Source organism: Podarcis filfolensis, assembly GCF_964270895.1.
Source record: "Podarcis filfolensis genome assembly, chromosome: 6".
Lineage (NCBI taxonomy): Eukaryota > Metazoa > Chordata > Lepidosauria > Squamata > Lacertidae > Podarcis > Podarcis filfolensis.
Genome location: NC_139609.1, coordinates 59546469 through 59571920, shown reverse-complemented (window position 1 = coordinate 59571920; position 25452 = coordinate 59546469). Strand labels below are relative to the sequence as shown.

The following is a 25452-nucleotide window of genomic DNA, read 5'->3' as shown; positions in this document are numbered from 1 at the left end:
GTCTCTCTCATGTTTTTATAAATGTACATTCTGGACAAACTTGCCTAGAAAACTCAACAGAAACTTCTGCTTTCAGAAATGGCTCAAAATGCAATCATAAAGGAAAAAAACCCCTGCTTTTAAAAATCAGGGGTGGGGAAAGAACTAAAACAAGCAAGTGCAGTCGATCCAAAACATGCTGAATGTTTACAGCATCTCTTCTTCTCAGATTGTGCTAAAGGAGGCTTTTCAGTGGGGAAAAGAATGAGCCTCAAAAAGCATAATGTGTAAACTAGGAAAGCACTTTAAGAAAACCCAGGTAGGATGGAAGGCAGATGAGAAGGAGCAGTGAGAAAATATGTGTGTGTGTATGTTTTTGTGTGCATGAAAAACACAGAGGAAATAGCAGGCAGAACAGCAGCAGACTCCCTTCTATTTGCAAAGGGGGGGGGGGAGAGATGCTATATACACAAAAACAGAACTAGTGTTCAGAGCTATTTCATTCTTTGCAGCATCCCAAATCAGAACACATCGGAAGGCTCCATATTAAGCTCTCTTAGAAACCTGGCTCAGGGAATATTGCAAAACAGAGCTCTTTAATACGTCTTGCCAACCTTCAGTAAAACCACAGAGCCACTTACAAGGCAGCAGCCAATAGCGACGTACAGGCTGGCCAGCCCTTCCTTGCATGATTAAAGAAGTTCAGATCACCACACACTTCCCCCATCATCTCAACAACAGGGCATTAAGAGCTGACAATACAGAAAGCAACATCCCTTAACACTTACTAACATATGGAAGGAAATAATACCATGGGGTGGATGCAGTACAGATCTATGCATGCCTTCAGTCCTAAAATGCATCGTGTTGGGGTGGAGCTGGAGCTATTAACTGGTCAGCTTCTTCCAACTTGAGATGCTTTGCTTTTAGCAACATCCTGTTGACTAGCACAAGAGGGGTGTGCAGTGAGACAGACAAGAGCAGCAGAATAGCATTGCCAGGTCTTGTGATAGCATCTCGAGCCTTATTGCATTTGGTTGTGTTTCCCCACCCGCAACGAGCCAATCCAGCTTCAAAGAGTCTTGGGAGTTGGACTTGGTCAAAAACATAGAGACGTCTAAAGATAATAAAAAACTTTTGTGATGATCTAAATCTGAACTGCAAGCCAACATTTCCCTGAGTTTGGGTTGTTGTCACTTTGGCGTGCTTGGGGTCTGCAGCTGCTAAGGCCAAAAATGCAGTGTCTTCCAGCAGTACACTTGAAGCAAGGGGCGACTGCAATTCTCTCTCCAAATATAGTAAGAATAGGATTCACCACAGCCCAATGTGCTAGCTTGCTCATTTACTGTAATTTAGATGATTGATGGACTGATAATTTTTGAGACACAGCAGGCCGTTGTGTGTATTAGCATAAGCTAACTGATTACAAGACTCACAAATTAGATCTCCCTAGTAGGGGGACCAAGACGTACAGAAGTCTCTCACCTACGCTGCATTTATTGCAGAAGAAGAAGAAAAGTTCCAGTAACAAAGATTCATGCTGTTTTGGGGTCTAAAAAGACCCATCATGGTTTGGCTGTGTTTCTATACATAGACATTAAAGCTTCTTCAAAGGGCTGTTACTGAGATGAAGCAGAGAGTAAGTTCTAAATTAATGGGTTCAAATTTCAAGAAAGTGAATTTTGATTAAACATGAGAAGAATCTGCTAACAGTTCAACTTGTTTAACAGTGAAACCAGTGTTAGAAACTGAGATATGAAAGCTAGGAGCTAAATGGCACCTTAATCCTAGGCTATGGGTACAACAACAGAATGTCTAGGCACTTTTTTTTTTATAACGAGAATACAAAGCTGAAAATGAATGAACTGCAGCTAAACTATTATGTTCATTTTTCACGTGGTCTAGTCCTTCCCCTGCCCACTCCCCTAATAGTCTTAAGAGGGTCTCTTCTGCAGTCTTCAGAGAGTAGCTGGAAGTCGGGAGGCAGAAACAGGTCCTCCTTTCCTTCCAGCAGTGGCAGTTTTCCCTGCCGCAAAATGCGCCTAGAACAATGGGAGTTTCAAACACTGAGTGAAGCAGACTGCCATGGAAGGAGACAGGACTCTCCTTTGTTAGATGTTTAATAAGAGACTAGATAGCTGCCTATCAGTGATGCTGTAGCACCAGATTTCCTACACTGTCAGGCAGTTGGACTAGAGGACCTTTGAGGTATCTTCCAATGCTTATGATTATATGAAAGAGTTACTGAAAATATAGTGAAGAACACAGGAAACCGCCCTACACAGAGTCAGGTCATTGCTTCATTTGGCTTCCTATTGCCTATACTAAATGTAGCTTTCCTCCATGGGTTTCAGAAACCAAGTATTTCCCTGTCCTGCTTGGAAGAGCTGGGCACTGATCAGTTGTGTCCATATATAAAGGTAAAGGTAAAGTAAAGGTAAAGGGACCCCTGACCATTAGGTCCAGTCGTGATGGACTCTGGGGTTGCAGCGCTCATCTCGCTTTACTGGCCAAGGGAGCCGGCATACAGCTTCCGGGTCATGTGGCCAGCATGACTAAGCCACTTCTGGCGAACCAGAGCAGCGCACGAAAATGCCGTTTACCTTCCAGCCGGAGTGGTACCTATTTATCTACTTGCACTTTGACGTGCTTTCGAACTGCTAGGTTGGCAGGACCATATGCAAGTACTACTATTCCAATGGGATGTGAGGGGAAAGAGTGCATATCCATTCAGACTATGCAACTTCCTCTCAGCATGCTTTGAGGGATGGGTTTTGTTTTTTTTAGTGACTAATAGTTTTTATTAGGATGGGACACAGCTTATTTGTTTTAAGCTTAATGATTGTGTGTTTGATCATTTAAATAACTGAGCTACATTTTAAAGCTCCTTTAAACAAGTATTAGCAGAATGGAATTTACATTATGAAATAAATAAGCACCAATTCATATATGCCCATGCTGAGAGCTGGCACTGTTACATGGCATGGGCAGAAAAGCCCCCTAGAACCATTTTTGTAGGATGGCAAGTAATTAGCTGCCTTCTGTCTTGTAAGCTTTGTACGAACTTCTGAGAACCAGTAAATGGGATACAAATTAGTCAATGGCATCAGTCTAAAATATGTGTTCTAATTAATTCTACTGTGCAGAGAGCCTGGAGAATCCCAGCTCAAGATCAAGAAAGCACATCACAGAATAGGAAATAATGACCACAGCCTGATTACAGCCAAAGAATTAATCTCTGCTACAGCTTTTAAATGTTGGGGAACTGGCTTCCCCCTCTCAATAGGAACTGCTGTGAATATGTAGATTTAAAACATGGGTGGTGAATGTGTGTGGTTCTCCATCTTGTCAGATCTTGACTCCCATCAGCCCCAGCCAGCAAGGATGAGGAGAGCTGTTGTCCAGGAGAAGCTGGAAGGCTACAGGTTCCCACATCCCTGATTTTGAAACCTTGATGTTTTTGCTCAACCAGTAACATGAGTCCATAGATAAGTTTGCCTACCGAGTGCTTACTTCCTATGTCAAGCTGCTCATACACAAAATCCATGTGTAGATAGCACATGCACAAAAACATAGTTCTCTGGGTGTATTTATGGTGTGTGTATAGTAAGGAGCTGTGTCACAGTACATCTGTATGAAGAAGAAGAAGAAGAAGAAGAAGAAGAAGAAGAAGAAGAGGAGGAGGAGGAGGAGGAGTTTGGATTTGATATCCTGCTTTATCACTACCCTCAGGAGTCTCAAAGCGGCTAACATTCTCCTTTCCCTTCCTCCCCCACAACAAACACTCTGTGAGGTGAGTGGGGCTGAGAGACTTCAAAGAAGTGTGACTGGCCCAAGGTCACCCAGCAGCTGCATATGAAGGAGTGGGGACACGAACCCGGTTCACCAGATTACGAGTCCACCGCTCTTTACTACTACACCACACTGGCTCTGTGTATGAAGCAACACACACACACACACACACACACACGTTCTATCTGCCAAACTACACACAGGAGGTGGTGAATTACTTCCTGCATCATGGAAATACTTTCTGCTTAGAAGAAATGTTGCTGATGAAGCCAGCTTCTGAACATCTTGGGCAGTAACTGGAGTCGAAGGAAATTAAGGAGTCATGCACTTTCCAGATGCTCTGCAGAGACAGGCCTGTGCTCAATGTTTTCTCAGTGACCTCAGATGGAAGGAGCACGCTTACGACCCACTGTCAGCGCATCACCAGCTCTCATGAGGAGTTCAAAGGTACGCTGCTCACCAGGTCACCAGATCCACAGAAGACATTAAGTATCTATTAGACCAGAAGCCCACGTATCTGGCATGACTGCATCAAAGGAGAGCAGTGCAGGTAGCACAATCGAGCATTTAGTTGGCAGAAGCAAAGGGTCTTCTGCACTAAATTTCCAACAACCTTCTGACAGTAAGAGCTGTTCAACAGTGGAACCATCTCCCTCAGGAGGCTGAAGATTCTCCTTCCTTGGAGGTTTTCCAGCAGAAGTTGGATGGCCATCTGTCATGGATGCTTTAGCTGAGATTCCTACATTGCATGGGGGTTGATGACCCTCACGGTCCCGCCCAACTCTATGATTCTATGGTTGCAGCTTAGGGAGCAGCTTTCTGCCTCTGTTTCCAAACAGTGTCCTGGACTACTACACCCCAATGTTGCAGCAGGTCAGTATGTCTATATGATAGCAGCCAATGTCAACCTGGCATTGATGTTTTGGACAGAAACTCCCGTCAACATCATCAGGTTTATACCAAGTTATTATACAGGATAAAGCAAACCTGGGCATGTCAACAGTTAAAAGAGCTGGAGTTGTACTTCTAATGTGCTGTGCAAACAACGTAAAATTATATAGGCTAGTAAGCCATGATAGCTGAGTAACCCAGTCCATAATTGTAGGGCTGAAAAATAATAATTGGTGTAATTAATTTTAATCAGAACTGTTCCCTGTTGAATTGTGCTCTCTATCTAGAAGACTATTTTGATTACTCTACATGCTTGCCCTGATTGGAGCAATGTGTTTTCAGAGGGATCTTTAAAGCATGAATCAGTAAGGAAACAGTTCTTTAAATATAATGTAAATATAATATTTATAAGCAAGATAAGGGTTTTCTGCTTGATTCATTTTTTTTTACATTTATAGTCTGCCTCTCGTCCAATGTGCTCAAGATGACACAGATGCTCACAGCCCTGTGATGTAGGTTAGGCTGAGAGTGAGTGACTGGCCCAAGGTCCCTCAGCGAGTTTCATGCCTTGCTTAATAATCAGCTGAGTGGTTTAATCAACTATAACTCCAATCTTTAAAATGCTCAAGATTAGATCCAGGATAAGTAAGTTGCACTTGGGTCCCTTTAGAATCTATGCAAAACCAACCATGAATTCGCTCCCACTGAAATAAATGAGAACTAAATCGGGATTAATTTTACATATTCCAAAGGGATCTAAGTGCTAATAACTTTACAGCAAAATCCTATGCATGTTTACAGATAAGTAAAATCCATTGTGTCCCCTGAGGCTTGCCTACAGCAGCAGACTTTAGCCTGGGTTCAATTCTCAAATTTATAATCCTGAGAAAGCCAATATATCCACAGACCAGTTAAACAGTAGTTTGAAGATGTTCATAAGTTAAATGCCTCAAAAGTAGCACTTAATATTAGCATGAAGTTTCAGTCCTAAAACAAATCCAAGCAAGATTGGTGCTCGACAGCATCTAAGGAGTTACAGCAAAGGAAGATTTGTGTGTGTGTGTGTGTGTGTGTGTGTGTGTGTGTGAGAGAGAGAGAGAGAGAGAGAGAGAGAGAGAGAGAGAGGAGTCACCACTCACAAGCTGTTTGTTTTAAAGTGATCTCTATGCGAGAGACACTAATTCCTCATTGATGGTATCATTGATGAATTGTCAAGCATAACACTGTTCTTTCCAGCAACGCTGTGTGACAATGGAATCTTTACTGTGCCTGTTTTATCCTACGTCAACCTTTAAGTGCTTGTTTGACACTGGATGTTGCTTGCCAACTTTCTGGAGAATGGGAGGCCAGCTTGAGTTTTGACATCAAGGTTATTAAAACAGGTCCTTTACAAGAGAACCACTGGGTTACAGAAAAACACATTGAGAAATCCCTGAGCAGATTTCTGCAGCCTGAGGATTCCTTGTCAATGTACAGCAATGTTCTGTTTCCTCAACGACACATGTTTTCGCATGATCATGCCATATGCCCCCAGTTTCCCAAATTCTGAAACCAGCTCCATGTGGAAAGAGACCTCAGATATTCATGCTGACATCACAGGAACAGCAAGCAGATCCGAGAGTCTGCCTGCGTAGGCTCTGCAACAGAGCCAGGGTCCCACAGAGCAAAAATCCTGCAGCCGTGGTGATTTCAGGGGAGTCACTCAAGTGACTCAGGGCTCTAGAAGTTATATAAAGCTCATTCTGCATGGCTTCTGTGTCAAACCTGTCTAAATTATTTTTGGATCGATCAAGAAGCACCCAGATTACTTTGATCTTATTTAGATGAGCCCTTTGAATGCTTTTGAAGATATGCCCTTAAATAATTCAAGAGAGGAGATAAACACAGGCAAAAAAGGAAGACGGAAAGGAATGGGGGTGGTGGGAAAGGTTTCTCAGATGCCAGTGGAACAGAGACACTGGTGACGGGCTTAGGCCAATGGGGAAAGAAAGATGGGAAAGTAGCAGGAGAGGAGCAAAGAAGAGTATTGAGCTAAATGTGAATTTAGCTCACAATAGGTGAATAAATTCCATGACGCTGCTACCAACACTAGTCAACTTTTGTTTTACTGCCTCTGCTGCCTTTAAACAACCTGATGGTGGAACGCTTGCCAGGCAAACCTCCAACTTTTCAATGTGGAATAGCAGGTATTACCTGCCAATTTACTCCTACAACAAGGATGGAATGTGTATGAGCTATCAAATCTTGAAAAGTACTCAGAATACAACCCCCACTTTGATCAATAATAGGAACTCTCCAAAGGGCATCCTTTCTGCTTCTTCTGACTGAACTGTTACTCATTGAAATGGGCGTCCACATTAAGCTATTTAACTTCTGATACAAATATTAGACATAGGAGACACAACATTATGGTCAAGAGTATTGTAAGCTTTGTCTTTTTAAAAAGAGGGCTTTCTTGGTTTCACAAGACCATGTGTTTAGTTCATAAGGTCCCTTCTGTGAAGGTCTGCAGTAGCAAAAGCTCTAGTTAAGACAGAGGGAGAGATGCATTCACACATACACAACCAGAGCTATTAAAACCAAGTTCAGTCAAGGCTGCCTCCTGGAATCATATGCTCACACACATTTTGGATGAGAAAGCTACCAGCTCTTCCAAAAATACCCAACCAGGAAACCTCTGACCCTCGTGCAATTCAGCAGATGCCTGGCACAGTCCCAGGATAGTAGTTACAGTAATATTCCTTTAAAATCTGAGACATTGTACAAGATCTGCCACATTGCTTATCCCAATGCCCGCTGTATAAAGAATTCAGAAACAAAGACTTGGATGCGGTGGCGTAGCATGGGGTGGGGGGATGGACAGAGGGGAGGTGGCCCTGGGTGTAAAATTCGGAGAGAGGCGCAAACAGGTTCCCCCATGACAGGCTCCCTTATCAAGACCATGTGGCTGAGCTCCTGCCACCTTCCAGAGACACTGGAAGGCAAGCTGTGTCCAGGCCTTCAAGGCTTGGGTGCACACCTCCACCCCAGCTGCCCAGTCCACCAGGGGGTGCAACACTTGCCCTGCCCCCAGGTACTGGCAACCCACACTACGCCACTGCTTGGACGATGACAACATGCTCACTGAACAGGACCCGTCTGCAAGAACCTGGACTTGCTAGCAAAAAAGCAACAAAATGGAAAAAGATAGCCTCCGTTGTATTGACAGGGGAAGCTTAAGTGATTAATTGTTCCTAGGGCAACTGAATTTTCACTTCTTCTGCAATTGTACTGCAAATATGCCTCATTCTTACTTTATTTTCGAAAGTGGTCTACACAGATAAACATGTACTGCTGGAGCTGCAAGATTTTGACATGTCAGGCTGCTACTACAGGCACAGAAGCATGTCTGGCAAAAAATAAATTTGGCCACTCTGTCTCTAGAACTGGTTAGAGGTGTCATGGTATTGAGTAAACATCACTGAACTAGTGCTGTTCACCACCAAAGCTCTACATGACCACCGTTCTACAATATCTCCCATTTTTTCTGTTCCATTGCCATGCACACACTCAAAATTAACCCAGGCACAGTGCATCTTACCATCCATGCACAAGGTCTGAGCAGCCACACAGTTTGGCTTTCTGCATGGCTGCCCAACAACAGCAGAACTCCCTTTCCCTGGAGACTTCAATCAAATTCCCCAAGCCACAGTGATGAATGTGTAGCAACCATCAAGAGACCTTCAGGTGCCCGCGTTATAAACAGGCACCAGGTCACTTTCACAGACTACATTTCCCCCCAGGCTGCTTCAAGCTCAACGGTTCCTATGCACATTCATTTGTTCTGAAACAAACCCTGCTGAGTTCATTCACCCAAGTGCTGGCAGAAATGCAGCTGTGCATCCTGGTTCTATGAGGAGCTGGGCACTGCTCCCACTGGGTTCAGGCGCACCTAACTTTGCCTAGGATCCCTAAGTAAGAAGGGTTAGAGACCCAAGAGAGAGGCTGGAGCGTCACAGAGGGTGATAGGAATAGATAGGATGGGGTGCTGATTTGCAGGGCATAGCCTGGCAAAGACCACGTTGCAAAGTAGACCTCTCAGGAGGCTTTGAAAGGGGGACGAGGTGAGAGATGGGGCGGGTGGGGGGAGGCAGCTTCTCAGGGGCATCAGGACCCTTCTCGTTCCAGAAGGAAAGCGGGCAGGGGGTGGGGGAATAGGTGGGCAGGCAGGCGAAGCTAATGGCCGGAGAGCGAAGCGCCCACAACTGGGGGAGGAGAGAGAATGAGATTCGGGGAAGGGGGGGTCGCCTTACGTTCTCTTGAAGATGCCTCCCAAGCAGCTGCCGAGCAGCAGGCAGAACTGTTGCGAGAAAAAGACCCAGGTAATCTGCGAGAGGGAGCTCTGGGTCTGGCAGCGCAGGTCCAGCAGGGTGGGCCCCAGAAAGGCGATGCAGAGGCCGAAGCTGAAGAAGACGCTCCAGTAGGTCAGCGTGGGCTGCAGGTTCCTCTTGAAGAGCGTCGTCACCCGCGCATCCCACCACCACATCCTCGGCTCCCGCGGCCCGCCAGGAAGCAGCGTCCGCGGCAGCTCGCTCTCCCGCCACTGCCTGCCTGCCCTCGAGAGCAAGTCCCTGGGCTAAGACCGAGAGAGAAACCGGAGCGGGCGAGTGGCGCCCCCTAGCCGCGCGCAATCCGCCGCGGCCGAGAGGGAGAGCCGGGTCTTCGCTCCTGCCCCGGTCCTCGCGCCGGAATCCCCTCCGAGAGCAACACCTGCCCGCCGGATCTGCCGCGTCCCGCCTTGGGCGAGCCCGTCGTCGATCACATGCGAGGAGCCTCCGCCTCCGCCCCGAGGATCCGGCGCTCGCCTCCTTCCGCGGGCGCTGCAGCCTTGCCCGCGTCCCGCTCACCGGGGTTGCAGGCAGCAGCAGCAGCAGGCGGAGTGCCGCGCGCGGGGCGGGGACTGGCTCCGCCCCTTCGGCCCGGGGAGCCGCGCACAGGCGCCAGCAACGCCCGCCTCCCGGGCCAGCGGAGCGGCGAGGGTCCCAAGCTGCGCTCGCCGGGCGGGGAGCTCTGGTTCTCCCCCGGCCAGCTCCCAGGCGAAGCTCCGGCGGGGTCAGCTTTGCAAAAGGGGCGCCGCCAGCTAGCAAAACCTTCCGGGCGAGGAAGCAGCTGCAAGTGGTTTCCCTACAATCGAAAACACCTGCGCGGCTGCCCATCGCCAGGTGTGATCACTGCACACGCGTCTCCATCACTTCGGAAACGCGGCCCGCCTGCGAGAGAGCTGGCGTGGCCGAGCGCAGCTACCTGCCTTTATCTCGTTTGCACGCAGTTGAAAATACCCACATTAATTACACACGACGATCATTTGTCGTACACGGGATGCAAGTAAATCGTAACGTCTGAAACAACTCTTTTGCTCTGGTTTCTTTTCCCTCCTTTATTCTCTCTCTCTCTCTCCCCGCCCCCACCCGTAAGTGAGACTCGCAGGTGACCTCAGTCTCTCATCCACACCATCATCATTCCCTTATTGAAGTCAGTGCTACTGACACGAGTAGCTTACTTACCATTCGCTTCACAGGGAAAGACTCAAGTTGAGCATGTGGGTAAAGATCGTGGAAACGTCCCTTGAAATGCACATAGAAGCTTAGGAGAGGAGATGGTTGTGGAGACCAGGGCAGCAAATTTGTTATATTTCCTCTCTCCTCCCACCGCCGCAAACAGGGGTGCCAACATGAATAAGATATTGGGGAGGGGGCTGGTAAGCCCCGCCCCGCATAATCAATCACATGACATTGTGCATGCACACTATTTAAATGGCAATGCCCATCAAGTGTGTGGGGGCCTTGGCCCCCTTAAATATTTTATTGGGGGTGAAGACCCCTTGGCCCCAAGGAGCTGGCTCCTAAACTCACATTTCTGAGAATACAGAGGTTTCCCCAAGTCTGCTGCAGACCCTCCAACTGTCCCTATTTCCCAAGGACAGTCCTGGATTTACAGAAGCCGTCCGGATATCTGATTTGATCCTGGAATGTCCCACTTTTCCTTAGGACTTCCCTATTTTCATCACCCAACTCCGGGGTATGGAGTTATGTGACCCCCCCTGAGCCAAGGAGATAAGTAACTATACAAATTCAGAAGACATCTGAAGGCAGCCCTGTATAGGGAAGTTTATTTAATGTTTAATGTTTTATTATGTTGGAAGTTGCCCCTAGTGACATGAGCAACCAAGTCAGGTGAGTGGGGTATACATAATAAAATTATTGCTATTATTATTATTATAGAAATGTTGGAGGGTATGCTGCTGTGTACATAACAAACCCAAAGGGGCAGCACACTGATACTTGCACTCACTAGGTCTAGTTTGGCCCTAAGCCTGCAGAAGCTACACTTAGTCAAAGACCAGTCTTTCATCTTGGGGATTCTGATTTCCCTTAATCTTGGGCCTTTCCACCCAGTCTGTTAGCTGAGTGTGATATCAGATAATAGCAATAAGAAATAAATGGGTTGGACAGTGTTCTTGAAGCTACCAGCATGAGTTTGACCAAACTGTGGGAGGCAGTGGAAGACAGAAGTGCCTGGCGTGCTCTGGTCCACGGGGTCACGAAGAGTCGGACATGACTAAACAACAACAACAACAACAACATAAATGGGCTCACCTGATGATGAGTCTGATGTGCAATACTGTACTTCATGTAAAGAGTAACAAAAAAAGACAGCCATGAACATTATGTGTCACTTCCGGTGATGCATAATGTTCTGGGGCAAGGGTATTTATACGGCAGGCCATGTGCCTTCCTTTCAGGGACTTTTTGGGATCCAGCATCACTAAAAAACCTCAGCTCTGCTTGACTTCCTTGAAATGCTAATAAGGAATCTTGTGTCTTTCCATACCACAAAGTGCAGAAAGGAGGCAGAAAGTACACACACACACACACACACACACACACACACACACCAACCTCTGAATACTAATACTGTAATTAGCACACTTGCAGTAGGGGCAGAAAAACATTTTTTTCTTGTGTCGATTCTCTATGGCTTTTTCATTTGTTTGCTTAAGGGATATATGTAACTACTATGACTGTCAAATCTGGGGCTGGATTGGAGTGGTTGATGCTTTTGCTTACGCAGAAAACTCCCTCTGGAGGAGGCTGAGTTTATAAATATTTCACCTGCTGCATTTGAGACGCTAACTGGCAATTTTTAGAACGCTCTTGCTTTGCTTCCTCTCTCTCTTCTCCAAGGCAAAGCAATACACAGACGTGCTCAGCTGATTCAAGTGCATGCTGGAGCGTCTTGTGGTTTCTTTCCTCTTCCTGTGCCTGAGTGCTCTGGGGAGGCACGGAATGTCATTGCCCACTTCTGAGATGTGTATTTTGACAGGTTGAAGGTGCCAATTTGTGCGACGCAATTGTTGTTCTAAAGCTCATCTTATCTAAACAGTACCTACCTCAGCCTGTTCCTTTGCCAGGCATCCAAGCAATGTGTGGGAGGCGGTTTTGCTGCCAACACCCCCACATCATAGGTTTTTTTTGTGTGTGTGTCCCAGAATCCAGATTATGTAATCTAGAGAACATACTTCAGTTTGACTGAATGCAGGCTAACGCAGGCTAGAAATACTTTTCCACATGGACAGAGGATCAGTGGGTGAGAGGTTCCCAGATCTGCGAAACAGTTTAGTTACCTCCAGGGAGTCTTTCTCCAGCCTACCTGGAGATGCCAGGGATTGAATCTGGCTGCAGAGCAAATGCTTTACCACTGAGCCACAGCCCTTTCCTAAACATGCATAACATTCTCATAGGTAAAGGTAAAGGGACCCCTGACCATTAGGTCCAGTTGTGGCGCTCATCTTGCTTTATTGGCCGAGGGAGCCGGCGTACAGCTTCCGGGTCATGTGGTCAGCATGACTAAGCTGCTTCTGGCGAACCAGAGCAGCACACGGAAACGCCGTTTACCTTCCTGCCAGAGCAGTACCTATTTATCTACTTGCACTGTGAGCTTTCAAACTGCTAGGTGGGCGGGAGCTGGGACCGAACAATGGGAGCTCACCCCGTCGCGGGGATTCGAACCACCGACCTTCTGATTGGCAAGCCCTAGGCTCTGTGGTTTAACCCACAGCGCCACCCGCATCCCATAACATTCCCATAGATATTAGTATATATGATGGTTGTCCAGTTTTTGGAAGTAGATCACTGTGCTCAGGCTCTTCAGCACTTCAGTGCATGGCACCTTCAAATCATGTTAGAAGAAGCTAAAAACAGCAATATAAATGCACCCTTGCAACAAGGCTAGTAGCAAAACAGGCTCAAACTCCTTCAGTATCGAGATAGTTAGGGTGCTACAGCTGAACACGTGTCTCCTCAAAATCACACAAATTGACAAAAACACATGTACAAACACACTTCCAGCTAGCTATCCCTCTTTGTCTCAAAGGCAGCATGCCTGGCAATAGTTATCTGGAGGCTTGTGCAAACATAGCATTAATCTTGCAGTTCCTTGTGGTGTCCATGTTTATACCAAGAGCAGGGAAATTGGCCTTTCAGATGTTGGACCACAACTTCCATCAGCCACAGCCAGCATGACCAATGGTCAAGAGATTAAGGGAGTTGTGGTTCAACAAAATCCACAGGTTTCCCACCCTGGTTTATACTAAAATTTGAAGGACACTTTCTAGTACCAGGAGGGTCTCATAGCATGACTCACATAAAATGAACAAACGCCTAAGTAGGCAAACATATGCAGCCAAATAAAAACTATGTATCAGTTATCTTTAAAATATGTCTTAAAAAACATTCTCTATTGCAAAAAGTTAGTATGCATTCCCAAAATGAATAGTGGAAATTGAGTGGGGAATGGGAAAGCCATTTTGTGTGTAGGAAACTTTTGGCCCTCCAGATGTTGCTGAACTACAGCTCCCATCATCCTTGGTCACTGGCCATGCTTGCTGGGGCTGATGGGAATTGTAGTTCAGCAGCATCTGGAGTGTGGAAGGTTCTCTATCTGTTTGGTCTTTTTCAGTTCGATTTAGTTCAAAGGAGAATCTGACTAAACATAAGATCTCAGAAGAAGCTTTTTGCCAGTAAGAGCTGTTTGACAGTAGAATGGACTCCCACAAGAGGTGGTGGACTCTCCATCCTTGGAAGCTTTTAAGACAGAGGCCACCTGTCATGTATGATCTAGTTGAGATTCCTGCATTGCAGGGGGTTGGACTAGATGACCCTCGAGGTCCCTTCCAACTCTACAGTTCTTTGATTCTGTTATTCAATTGTCTCTCAGTGGTCATTCCTCCAGCTGCATCAGAGTGCGAGATAAGGCAACAAGGCCTCCTCCACTGGCTCAGCCAGGACCAGCTGACAATTAGCTCCTTCCTCCCCAGAACTGCCTCCGGTAGTCCTGCTTAGGCAACTCCACAATACAACATTGTGAAATAGTTGGTGACTTTAATTTGCTTATTTCCATCACCCCTTTTCCCTCTAGTAGCATGCCTCATAGACTGTAAGCTGTGGTATTAAACGGCAAACAACTTTGGGAGTGCGTTGGCAGAAAGATGTTAGATAAATGAAGCAAGTAAATAAATTTAAGAATCAAAACATTTAGATAGATCCCATTTATATTAGTGCTAATTAAGAGGAGTGGCAAGAACGTGTCACTGGTGCAAAACAGTAATTTCAGAGGGAACCATCATTAAAGGAAGGATCGTTGCATTTAGGTTAATGCGCTAGCCGGGTGAAGAGTGTGCGGCTGGTTTTGACTCATGCTCTAGAAGTGGTGTGCATGTTACAAAACAATCTTATGCTTACGACAGCCTCTGCAGCTAATAGGGTGCAGTGGGAGGTAGGAGAGTATGTTGGCTTCTTAAAGTGTAGATCAGGCCTTGTTGTAAAAGATTTCATAGCATTGATTAGCAAGCGGAACAAAGGAGGTAAACAGGCCAAGTTGATAAACAACTTTGAACCTACCACTCAGAGGCTGAACTGAGGAGGTATCTCAACAACATTGGATCATAAGTCATCTAGAGGAAGTTGCTAGAGAAATAATGGCTGGAGCAGAAAGACAGCCTTGGGCAAGTCCTTTATACGTTAATGACACAGTCAGAAATACCTCTCTCTCTCTCTCTCTCTCTCTCTCTCTCTCTCTCTCTCTCTCTCTCTCTGCTGTTCACCCATGACCTTGATGCCTTTCAATTGCCTCATGGGACATTATCATTTCAGAAGAGAGGTGTGGCTCTCTGGAGTTGTTCTTCATTTCATTTCGTAAATCTACAATGTTGTGTGTGTGCATGGGGACAAGCATGTTAGCTAGCTCCACTTCCCATTGCTATTCCTGTTGCCCTGAATGAGTTCTGGAGGTTCCCTGGAAAATCAGGCTTCTAAAAAGCAAGGGAAGCCTACTTTGAAAGATGGCTAAGTGTTCAGAGGCAGCATGCCACTGTATACCAGTTGCAGGAGGGACAATCGCTTATGGGCTTCCCAGAGACACCTGGCTGGCAACTGGGGGAACCAGGACTTGATGGGTGAGGCTCTTCGTAACTGAACCAATGCATCTGCTGATTTTATATTGGTTTTTATATATCCCATCACAGGTTGAAGTCCAAATGTTTGTGAGCCGCCCTTGTCCAGCTCTTTTTGCACCATATCCCTAAGTCACTAACATGCTTTGCTGCACAGAACAGATCACTGCATGAAAACGAGTACAAGCATGAAAATGTGCTTTGTCATACACCATCTGGCCTAATTAAGAACAATCTGTCCACAGAGAATACATCCGCAACATTCAGCCTTCCAAGTACCCTCTCATCTCCAGGTAACAAAACTATCTCTGGCTTGTTTTCTCCCAGGGAGGATGAAGGCCAGATTCAAAATCGGAAAGGATAGAAGTTTATCTTTAAAAGCAAAGCGGTAGAAGGTTCAATGGACTCAACCAAGCAGAGCCAAAGGGAAAGAGATGGCAGGGCAGTTTCAAGCTGAAATGTTGTTGAGATATTCCAAGCAGAGTAGGGATTCAGTCAGAAGTTTTATGAATTTTTCTCGCCACCAATCATCAACTGGTATTTGATCAATCTAAGCCAATAGTGAGAATTGCTACTAGATGCAGTTTGCGGATAGGAGCATAGGAAGTTGCCTTATACCGAGCCAGACCTCAGCATCGTCTACACAAGCTTTCCCCCAGCTGGTGCCTTTAGATGCTTTGAACTACAGCTCCCCAGCAGACCCTGTCAGCATGGCCTCTGTAGCCCAAAACATCTGGAGAGTGTCAGGCTGGATAAGACTGGTCTACACTGGCTGTAGTTGCTCTCCAGGGTTTCAGAGAGGAGCCTTTCCCAGTCCTACCTAGAGACATCAGGGATTGAACCTGGAACCTTTTGCTTGTGCTACCATTGCTGGCAGCTTAAAGAATGGAAACAGATACCAAATAGTCCCATTCCTGTATCTACTTGCAATGTGTATCGTTCTTTATAGGCATCCTTTGAGCAGGGTTACTTTAGTGCTTAGCCTTGTTGTTTTAACAGCAATTTTTTAAGGATGAAGCGAAGCAGAGCAAAGTATTATTAGTTAATGTACTGATCATCCTGTCACCCTTTAAACCCTTTGGGTATGTTTCAAAAGGCTGCAGATGCATTTCTCTATGAAGCTGCTTTAGAATAAAGGCAAGGGATGGTTCTGATTCCCTGGAGTTCTCTGTGCAACCTCATTCTTTGACCCTATTCTCAACCGGCTTCATTTGCCCCCATTACAGCATCACAGAGCCGGAGAGGATTGGCTACTTCACACTACGATGCCATCACATTTCTTGCGGATAAGTTCCCTAATCAAGGGGCGGGTAAGTTGAAGGTTGTAGGTAAGTTCCCTAACCAAGGGGCAGGTGGGAATTGTGCCAAAATAGTAGCAGATTAGGCTGCAAACAGGAATGAAAAAGATGAACATTTGGAATGGAGAGGGGTGGGGAAGAACATTTCAGTTCCCCCTGAAAGCAGCTTCTCTCCCTCATATGCTTGTGGTGCAAATCTATCCAACAATGTATAAAGCTGCAACTGACAAACAATAATATGGTTCACCCTTGCTGTTTCACTAGCCTCAGTGACATTGAAGTCCTTGAAGGACTGAGCAGCATGCAAGTTTTAAGTGGGGTATCAATGATATCATGTATCACTTTTGAAAATTATAGATTGCCATGTCACTCAGGCCTTTTTGGCAATTTAATGTCAAGTGACTGGAAACCCAGAAGGCACATTCATCAGATCTTATCCATTTACTCCAGGTTAATTAACAGAATAAGTACTCATTGTAAGATTCTCATTGCAAATTAGAATCGCTGCACCATTGATAAGCAAAAAAAGTAGGGAAATGCTACTTTTGGTGACCAGGGTAGCTAAGTCCGAGGGACTTCTGGAGTACATGTACTCTGGAGGGCCCCCTCTTACATTGGTGAGTCCCCTCAGGCTCACATGGCAGTAGTGGCAGCAGCAACAACATTGCCCAAGGGAGGCTGGAAGCTGCCATTTACATTTCCAGCAGGGTCCCAACATAGTGTCACTCTGGGGCATCATGAAGCTCACAGGCATAACATACAAAGCCTAGGACAAGATGCCATTGCAGGTGGACCCTACTGGGGCCCTGGCAGCAGCTGTAGGATGTCAGGAGCTGATGCCAGGACTGGACTAAGGCACTGAAAAGGCCTATCTCTAACTGCTGAAACTCTTATTGATGTTTAAAACAACATTGACTAGTTAATGGAACCTTACTGTGCCTGCTTCTGTTCACAAAATCGAGATAATCTAAGCTGCTATATACTTCAGTGGGTTTGAGATTAGCACCAATGGGGCTAAACTAGATATGAAGGGTCAGGTCTGCTCCTGAACCCCATGAAGCAGCAAAGGTACACCCCCCAAACCTACATTTAAGCCATTTTCTGCTCTGGCAGACATAAGCCCAGCTGAAAGAAAATGAGACTGAAATAGTGGTTTGGGGAGGGAAAGCGCCATGGTGTCCTGCTTTCTCCCTGGCAAGGGGAGCAGGGCATTTTCTCATAGAACAGAGGTAACATCCCAAAGAGCAGGAATCACAGCAAGGCAACTCCAGTAAGACTAGATGCTACCACAGCTCAGACAGGGTCAGGCAGAGCATAAAATAGCTTATCAGCACCCCGGAGAGCTCACAGAAGCCTAGCACTCACTCAGAGGGAGCTGTTACCTCAGCAGTATGCTGAAGCTTTCTAAAGGCTGGCTTGAACCCTCCCATTGGCCCCGCCCCCTCTGAGGAGCAGTCTGCTCTTTTAAGGGTCCACTGCCTTATTCTGTAAGTGCTGGACATGGAGGTGGTGGGTAGTAAGAGAACAGGACAGGTAGGAAGGAATCAGCTTTCTCCACCTCTTCTCCCATGTTAAATGCTAAAAACCACCCAGCTCCCCATTTCACAGGGAGCCACCAGGACCTGGGGTGGACCCTGTCCAGCTGAATTGTCTGAGACATTCAGGTGGGTATTGCAGTTACACCTCCCACTACCCAGAACATGAGCCTTTCTTCTGCAAGAGCACAAAAGTCTCTCTTTCTTATTAAACGTCTCTCATTATTGCAAGATGGTTGCCTTTTTCGCAGTTGGCGCAAGCCAAAGCCTGTTTAATGTAATGGGACGTGACTTACAATGACTGCATTTTAATAGTGCTCTCAGCAGGAAGCCAGATGCTCGCATTCAGCATAATGTGATTATGGTGTGGTTTCTGTTGCTACCTCTCTCACTGGACCATTTTCTAAAGGAGAAAGGAAATGGTAGCTTTAAAAGAAAATGAATTAGGACCTTGCAATGCTACAGAATAAGAATTCTCCACCATTGAGGATAACTCACCTTGGAAGACAGAAGAGGAATTTTGGAGCAGGGAAACTTCGGAGATATTATCTGATAACATGTTCAGACTTCACAGGTAGCAGCTACATATTTATTATAGAGCAGAATCCACATTATATGAATTTCAGTTATGATCCCTGTTTTCTTCTGAATCTGTACTGTGTTCCCCATATTTATAGCACACCCACTCACATCTAACTGCTCCCTGCTCTGTGTGCTGTACCTTACTGATAAATGTATATTTTGATTTTATTTGAAAATTGGAGGTACTTCTAAACGCTTAGGGGCAGCAAAAGGGAAAATAACAGGTCTGTCTGGAGTGGTGAGAAGTTATTACTCCTTGTTTTGTGATAGGTTCATTTACTCGGTGACAAGAACACTTACATTTCTGAGTGTTCAAGGCAAGACATTGGGGAGGGGGGAACCACCCTGCTGAAAATTATTAATTTGGTGCTTCCTTTGAGCACTCAAGAGATTTCCAGCCAGGGGGAATGCATTGCTGAAGGGGAAGTCTTCTTGCTTCATCTAGTCCAGTATAGCCACAAAAATAAATCAGTTTTCCCTAGTTGAGGCAACAGACGGATATCTTTATACAATGGGACTAATTACACAATAGATGCCTAAGCTTCTGCTTTTCCTACTTAGGGGTGTGAACTTCAAAATCAAAGCCTTTCAACGTTTGTGGCTAGGCTAAGACTCACTTAACAAGTTGGTGTGGAAATGGAAACTGCCTGTACTTGAAATGCACTCTGAGCACACCCTGTCTAGAAAGTCAGGATTTGTTCCAGATCCTGAACCTTGGGCTCAAAGGCCCAGTTGGTTGGCCAAATAAAAATGCCTTGACCTCAGAAACCTTTACAGTTGACAGTGAGGTGTTCCACTTCAACAGCTAAGGAGCAGTATTGGCCTGAGAGTAAGGGTGTTGGCTGGGAAAGGTTGAATTTGGGTTTCTGTTTTCCTTAGACTTCTTACGCAACCTTGACCAAAGAAGCAGCCTTCTCCCTGAATCACTGCTGCACAGTCATATGTACGTGTTCTGAGGTACTTATATCTCAGGATCTAACCTGAGGTGCTAAGCTTTCTTATGCAGAGAGAATTACATAAGAATATAATAAGATCAGGCCAATGGGCCATCTAGTTGGGAATCCTATTCTCACAGTGGTTTCCAGCAATTCAGAAGTGTTACTGCCCCTGAAGCATAGCCATTGGGGCTAGTAGCCACTGATAGACTTATCCTCCATGAATTGGTCCAATACTTGTTTAAAGGCATCTAATTTGATGGCCATCATTGCCTCCTGTGGGAGAGAGTTCCATAGTTTAACCTGATGCAGGGGTGGTTTTTTAAACAAGCAAATTCCCACATACATTCTGAGGTGGTAGAAACCATCCATGAAGATGGAGCACCACACAGCCAGGATGTCTGACAACAGAGATGTCACTTAATGGCAGCAAAGGGTGGTGGGCATCCTCCCCTCCTTTGGAAAAAAAAATGCCTTGCTGTTATTTCCTCAGCTCACCTATTGATCAATGTTGACAACACTTGTTTTCCTTATGCCCTAAAACTGCAGCTGGCCCTGGCTACTAGGGACAAACTACATGTAACATCTATCTTCAGTTTCAAAAAACCTCACTGGCTTCCAGGAGGTTTCCCATCCCAACTCAAGGTAGTATCATCTGGTTGATGCTAGACCAGATAGGCCCTTGGTCAGACCCAGAAGACCTCTTCGTATGTGCCTATGGTTTTCTTATTTAGTTAGTAAGTTATAAAAAAAATCATTGTACAGTGGTACCTCAGGTTAAGAACTTAATTCATTCTGGAGGTCTGTTCTTAAGCTGAAACTGTTCTTAACCTGAGGTACCACTTTAGCTAATGGGGCCTCCCGCTGCTGCTGCGCTGCTGGAGCACGATTTCTGTTCTCATCCTGAAGCAAAGTTCTTAACCTGAAGCACTATTTCTGGGTTAGCGGAGTCTGTAACCTGAAGTGCCTCTAACCTGAAGCATATGTAACCTGAGGTACCACTGTACAGCCGTACCTTGGTTGCCGAACGTCTTGGAACTCGTACGTTTTGGCTCCCAAACGATTGAAAACCGGAAGTGAGTGTTCTGGTTTTTGAATGATTTTTGGAAGCCAAATGTCCAGTGCGGCTTCTGTGGCTTCCAATTGGCTGCAGGATGCTCCTGCAGCCAATCGGAAGCCACGCCTTGGTTTTTGAACAGTTCCAGGAGTTGAATGGACTCCCGGAATGCATTCTGTTTGAGAACCAAGGTACGACTGTATACCACTATATCATACAAATGCTCCTGCTCTTTGTTGCTTCTCTGATGGTGGTGCAAAGGATGAACATGCAAAACTAGTCCTTTTTGCCTGTGATACCAACCTTATGAAACTTGTTCCACAGGATAGCTTACCTTGCTCCTTCTTTGGTAAGTTTTAGACATCTGATCATGGCAATTTAGTTTTAGAGAGCTTTCAGGATCGATTGAGCTATGGATTTATGTTAGCAGCTGCTGCTTTTGCCAGACTCCTGGGTTTCCTTGTTTTTATTTGCTTTAACAACGCAAATAACTTCCTTATTATTTTTAGTTGTTGTAAATTTATTTGTGGACCCATCTGGAGTCAAAAGGTATGGTATAAATGTAGTAAAGGATTTGTAGCAAAATATCTGATCATCCAGTAATGGTCTCCACAAACTAGGGATGCACAAATATGGGCAAATTTGACTTTTTTAAAAAACACACACAAAAAACCACGCTCTGCCTATTAACTCTGCCTATTAAAATGAATTTAGATAACTTAAGCTTCATGTCTCAATTTACTTGAATGGGTAGAGTTAAAAATGCTGCAGCTCCAACAATGGCTGGAGTAGGGCTTAACTCAGCCTCCTCCATGGGCCAAGAGGATCTTCAGTAGTGGATCTTAAGCTTTTCATCCTGCTGCAGCCATTTTCAGAGCTGCAAGCTTTGCAACCCAAGATCATGGATGCTCATAGCAGCTGGTGATGCAGCTAGGTAATTTAAACCCTGGACCCTTTAGACAGCCATGTGTATTGATGCAGATGAGAAGCGCACACTCAAGAGGACTTTCCTCTGCTGTTCCATGCTTCACATCTGCTTCTAATTCCTGATATGTTAGAGAAAAAACAAACAAACAAACAAACAAACAAACAAACAAACAAACAAACACAGTTGCCAAGTCCCAATTAAACAAGTGTATATATTCTGATCATTTTAAACCCACTTAAAATCATAGCACCATCATTACAGAATTAAAATGGGGTCTGCTTCTGCTGCCCTGATGCACACATTTACTAGAGAATAAGCTCCATTTTGTTGCAGAAAAGGGTAGTATTTATATAATGTAGAAGTAATAAAATGAGCACCTGAAACCCTGTAGATGCCTACCTGGTTGTCCTCCTGACTATATATCTTTTCTAAAAAAATAAAAAATGATGCTGCAGTGACAAGCATCATACCTAATGGCCCCTGACATTCCTAGGCCAAGCCAGCTGGTGATGTGAAGCCTGTTTGCCACTGCCATAGGCACTCTATGGATGTCCTTTGGGGGCTCCCTGCACTGCGAGGCTCTGGACTTTGGCCCCAAGGTCCAGTGCTAGTTGCACCACTGACAATAGCTATGGTGTTGGGCTGCAAAAAGCAGTCTGGACCACTTAGCCAGAGATGAGGTGTAAGCGGAATCAGGGCAGGGGACCTGCTCAAGGCAGCCACAATAGTCCATTTGCAATCAATCAAGCAGGGATGCTTGTATAGTTGAGCATCTCAGCTTCAAACGCTTGTCCCCATCTCTATCACAAACCTATGGCACTGGACAAATTACGCTATTTTTCTCCCTCCCTCTCTCTCTCTCATAGCAGAGAATTTAGTTAATGGTCTCTGGAACTTCTGTGGAGTCAAGAGGGAGATATTACGTAACTATTTCACACAAACAACTCTGAGCAACTGCCTGCCTCATTTCCCTGCTATCTCCACCCTGTGGATAATTAATAAGCATTTTCTAGGTCACACTCGGTGTGTGTTTGTATGCTTGCACACATGCCCAAAGCAAAGAGAAAGCAGGAACTTGTTAAGGGTGTGAGGCAGCAACAAAAGCCCCACACCACAAACCAGGTAGTTCTTTTCAGTGAGTCAGCTGTGAAAGAGCAAAAGAGCTGGGGAATCTGGATGGCACAGTGTGAGGATTTTTTTGTTTAGAGGATGGCTTCTCGTCAGAGGTGAACACACCGCCGAAGGACCAAAGAGCTGTGGCTCACCTGCAAATCGCCTGTGCATGGCAGCCAAAGGATTGATTCAAATGTAATGGAGGGGGAACATGGTATATCTTTTGAAATGCCTGCACCAGCACATAGGGGCCTGGTTATTTGAAAGAAGCTTCGCTTTTAAATCCCGCTGATCGTAAAAAGCTGAACACATTAAGAAGGAGCCAGCAGCTGGAAAAAGTAGATTGTATGTTCTTGGTTCATCACCGGGCAGATCAATGGTTTCGGGTCAGGACATTTTTAACACCAGCACCTCTAGGTGTGTGGTTTTTTTATGAAGAGCAGTAACATTTTCATTTACTACAGGATGGGGAACCTGTGGCTCTTCAGATGTATTTGGGCTCCAGCTCCCCTCAATCCCACCTAGCATGGCCAGTGGACATCATGGGTGAAAGGAGTTAAAATCCAACAACATCTGGAGGACCACATGTTCCCCGTCCCTGATCTAGAGAAATCTCCCCAGATCCCTTTGAGTAACAGAGAGAGTCCAATTACCTCCCATCCTTTTGGTGAAGAGGCAGGAGGGTTAATATCCCTTTTACAACCTATTAACTGATCATTTGGTCTTGTTTTTTTGTTTTACTAACAAATTCTAACCAATCTGGTTAGAATTAGCTTTGAAGGATACAGGGCTGTGGTCACATGATCAGCAGCTGATGTCCACCCCACATCTTTTCAGCAGTGAAGGGCGCATTCCCTCAGTGCTGAAAGAAAGTGTGAGTGTGTCTACCTCGGACAGTTTGGGGGGGGGTAGAAGGTTATCTTGCTGCAAAGCCAGGACTTAGTAGAGAGTCTTTCCTATCCTATCCTACCCTGTCCTGACTGCCCCCATTCCCCATTAAGTCCTATGCAGCACATCCATTTTCCAAGTGATGCGACAGAGCTGGGAGAACAGGCAGCTTATTTTGCACACTTTGAAATGACTCATCGGCTAGAAATGAGGTTAAGTTAAAAACTCAGCTGAGCAACATAAAACTCCCTTCAATCCTGACAAGGCAGCAGCTATAAGGATCGTTGGTGTTTTTGGCTGCTGTTAGAAGCTGAAGCTTTGTAAAGAGATGGTTCAGCCAAGAGTGGTCACAACAGGCTGCGGGATGTGATTGACCATCATGGCAGCAATATGCATGCCTCCCATTGATAGGATAAAATATATTCACAAGATAAGAGAGCTCTTAGCTTGTGAATCTCCATTTTCATGATTTTGGAAAACTGCTGTCCTATGACAGCTGCATGATGAACACAAGTGGGTGACTCATCCAGTAAGTTGACTGGGTGTATGGGAGACTGCCCTCGACACCTCTAAGCCTAGATTACCCCTGCCTTTGGACTTGGTAACATCTCTGCTCCCTTTGGTTCTCCATGGGAATGTTGCAGGTGCCATGCCAGGGTGCCAAGTCTGAAGCAATATTCAAGGAGGAAACCTGTTTGGTGAACAATTGTCACCCACATTTCATTCGTATGTATGACTCATACCTGTTCCAGGCTGCATCCTTGTTTGAACATGAGCACAGATGGCAAGACACCAACATTCCTCCCAACATTCAGTGGAAGTTCACGTTACATATTAAACCCAGCCTGCAATGTTGGTAGCTTGCAGTCTGCTCCAACCTTTGTCATAGAGCCTCTCAGTGTAAACATGGCAGCCCAGGTATCAAATTATTACTTTCAGAGAGTGCAAGGTACTTGGCTATGTGGGAAGCAGGTAGACAGGAGAAACAAGGGGGTATGGCTGAAATTGATGCCAAAGTGTAAGCAGGATCTGAATTTGAATTGCATAACATATCCTAAAGGAAGGACATATGAAGATGTATTATATCCCATGAGACCACTGGTCCATCTAGTTTAGTAATCTATCTATCTATCATCCACCCACACACACACAGAGGGTGTATGGGGTGTTAGGGGAGGGGTAGTATCTCTGGTGGAGGACATGTTGTAGTCTTTCTGGGATACTCTGTCCACCTTTGGTCCCTACCCTGCACTCAGCTCTCATCCGTAGCTCCTAACACACAGTTTGATTTCACCCCTGGAGGCGCACTCCATTGTCTCTCGAGACAGATGGATGCCAAGTTAAGTTAACAAGAAGAAAACTAAACTCCTTCTTAAAAATCAAAAAGAAGAAGAGAAGAAAGAACCACCCCAATAGTTAGGAATTGAAATTCATAAAAAAGTTAAGTACCTAGGAATATGGTTAACAACGAGAAACATAAATATATATAAAGATAATTATGAGAAAATATGGAATGCAATTAAAAGAAACCTAGATATCTGGGGAAGGATGAATCTTTCCCTGTTAGGAAAAATTGCAGCAATAAAGATGAGTGCTTTGCCAAAGATACTATTTCTATTTCAGATGATCCTGGTGATAAATAACAATATATTCTTCAAAAAATGGCAAAAAGATATTTCAAAATTTATCTGGAATGGGAAAAGACCAAGGATAAAACATAAGATACTAACAGACTTAAGAGACAGAGGAGGCTTTTCTCTCCCAGATTTGAAATTGTATTTTGAAGCAGCATGACTTGTTTGGATACAGGATTGGATAAAATTAGAAAAAGAAGAAGAGTTAGAATTAGAAGGCCATGACAATAGATTTGGTTGGCACTCATATTTATGGTATGGGAAAGGGAAAATACACAAAGGCTTTTCAAACCGTATAATAAGAAAGTCATTAAGAGTGTGGGAAAAATAT

At 45.2% G+C, this 25452-nt stretch overlaps 1 protein-coding gene and 1 long non-coding RNA gene across 2 annotated transcripts in view; both read right to left on the bottom strand.

The window, feature by feature from the left end:
* The window catches only part of MFSD4A (major facilitator superfamily domain containing 4A), a 57764-nt gene extending 48161 nt beyond the window's left edge, over positions 1-9603 (bottom strand). The window contains exon 1 of the mRNA XM_083617141.1: positions 8955-9603. Within this exon, the coding sequence (XP_083473267.1) occupies positions 8955-9187 (233 nt within the window). The 5' untranslated portion in view covers positions 9188-9603. The remainder of the gene's footprint in view (positions 1-8954) is intronic.
* The window catches only part of LOC310764063, a 436509-nt gene that overhangs the window by 53324 nt on the left and 357733 nt on the right, over positions 1-25452 (bottom strand). The window lies entirely within an intron of this gene.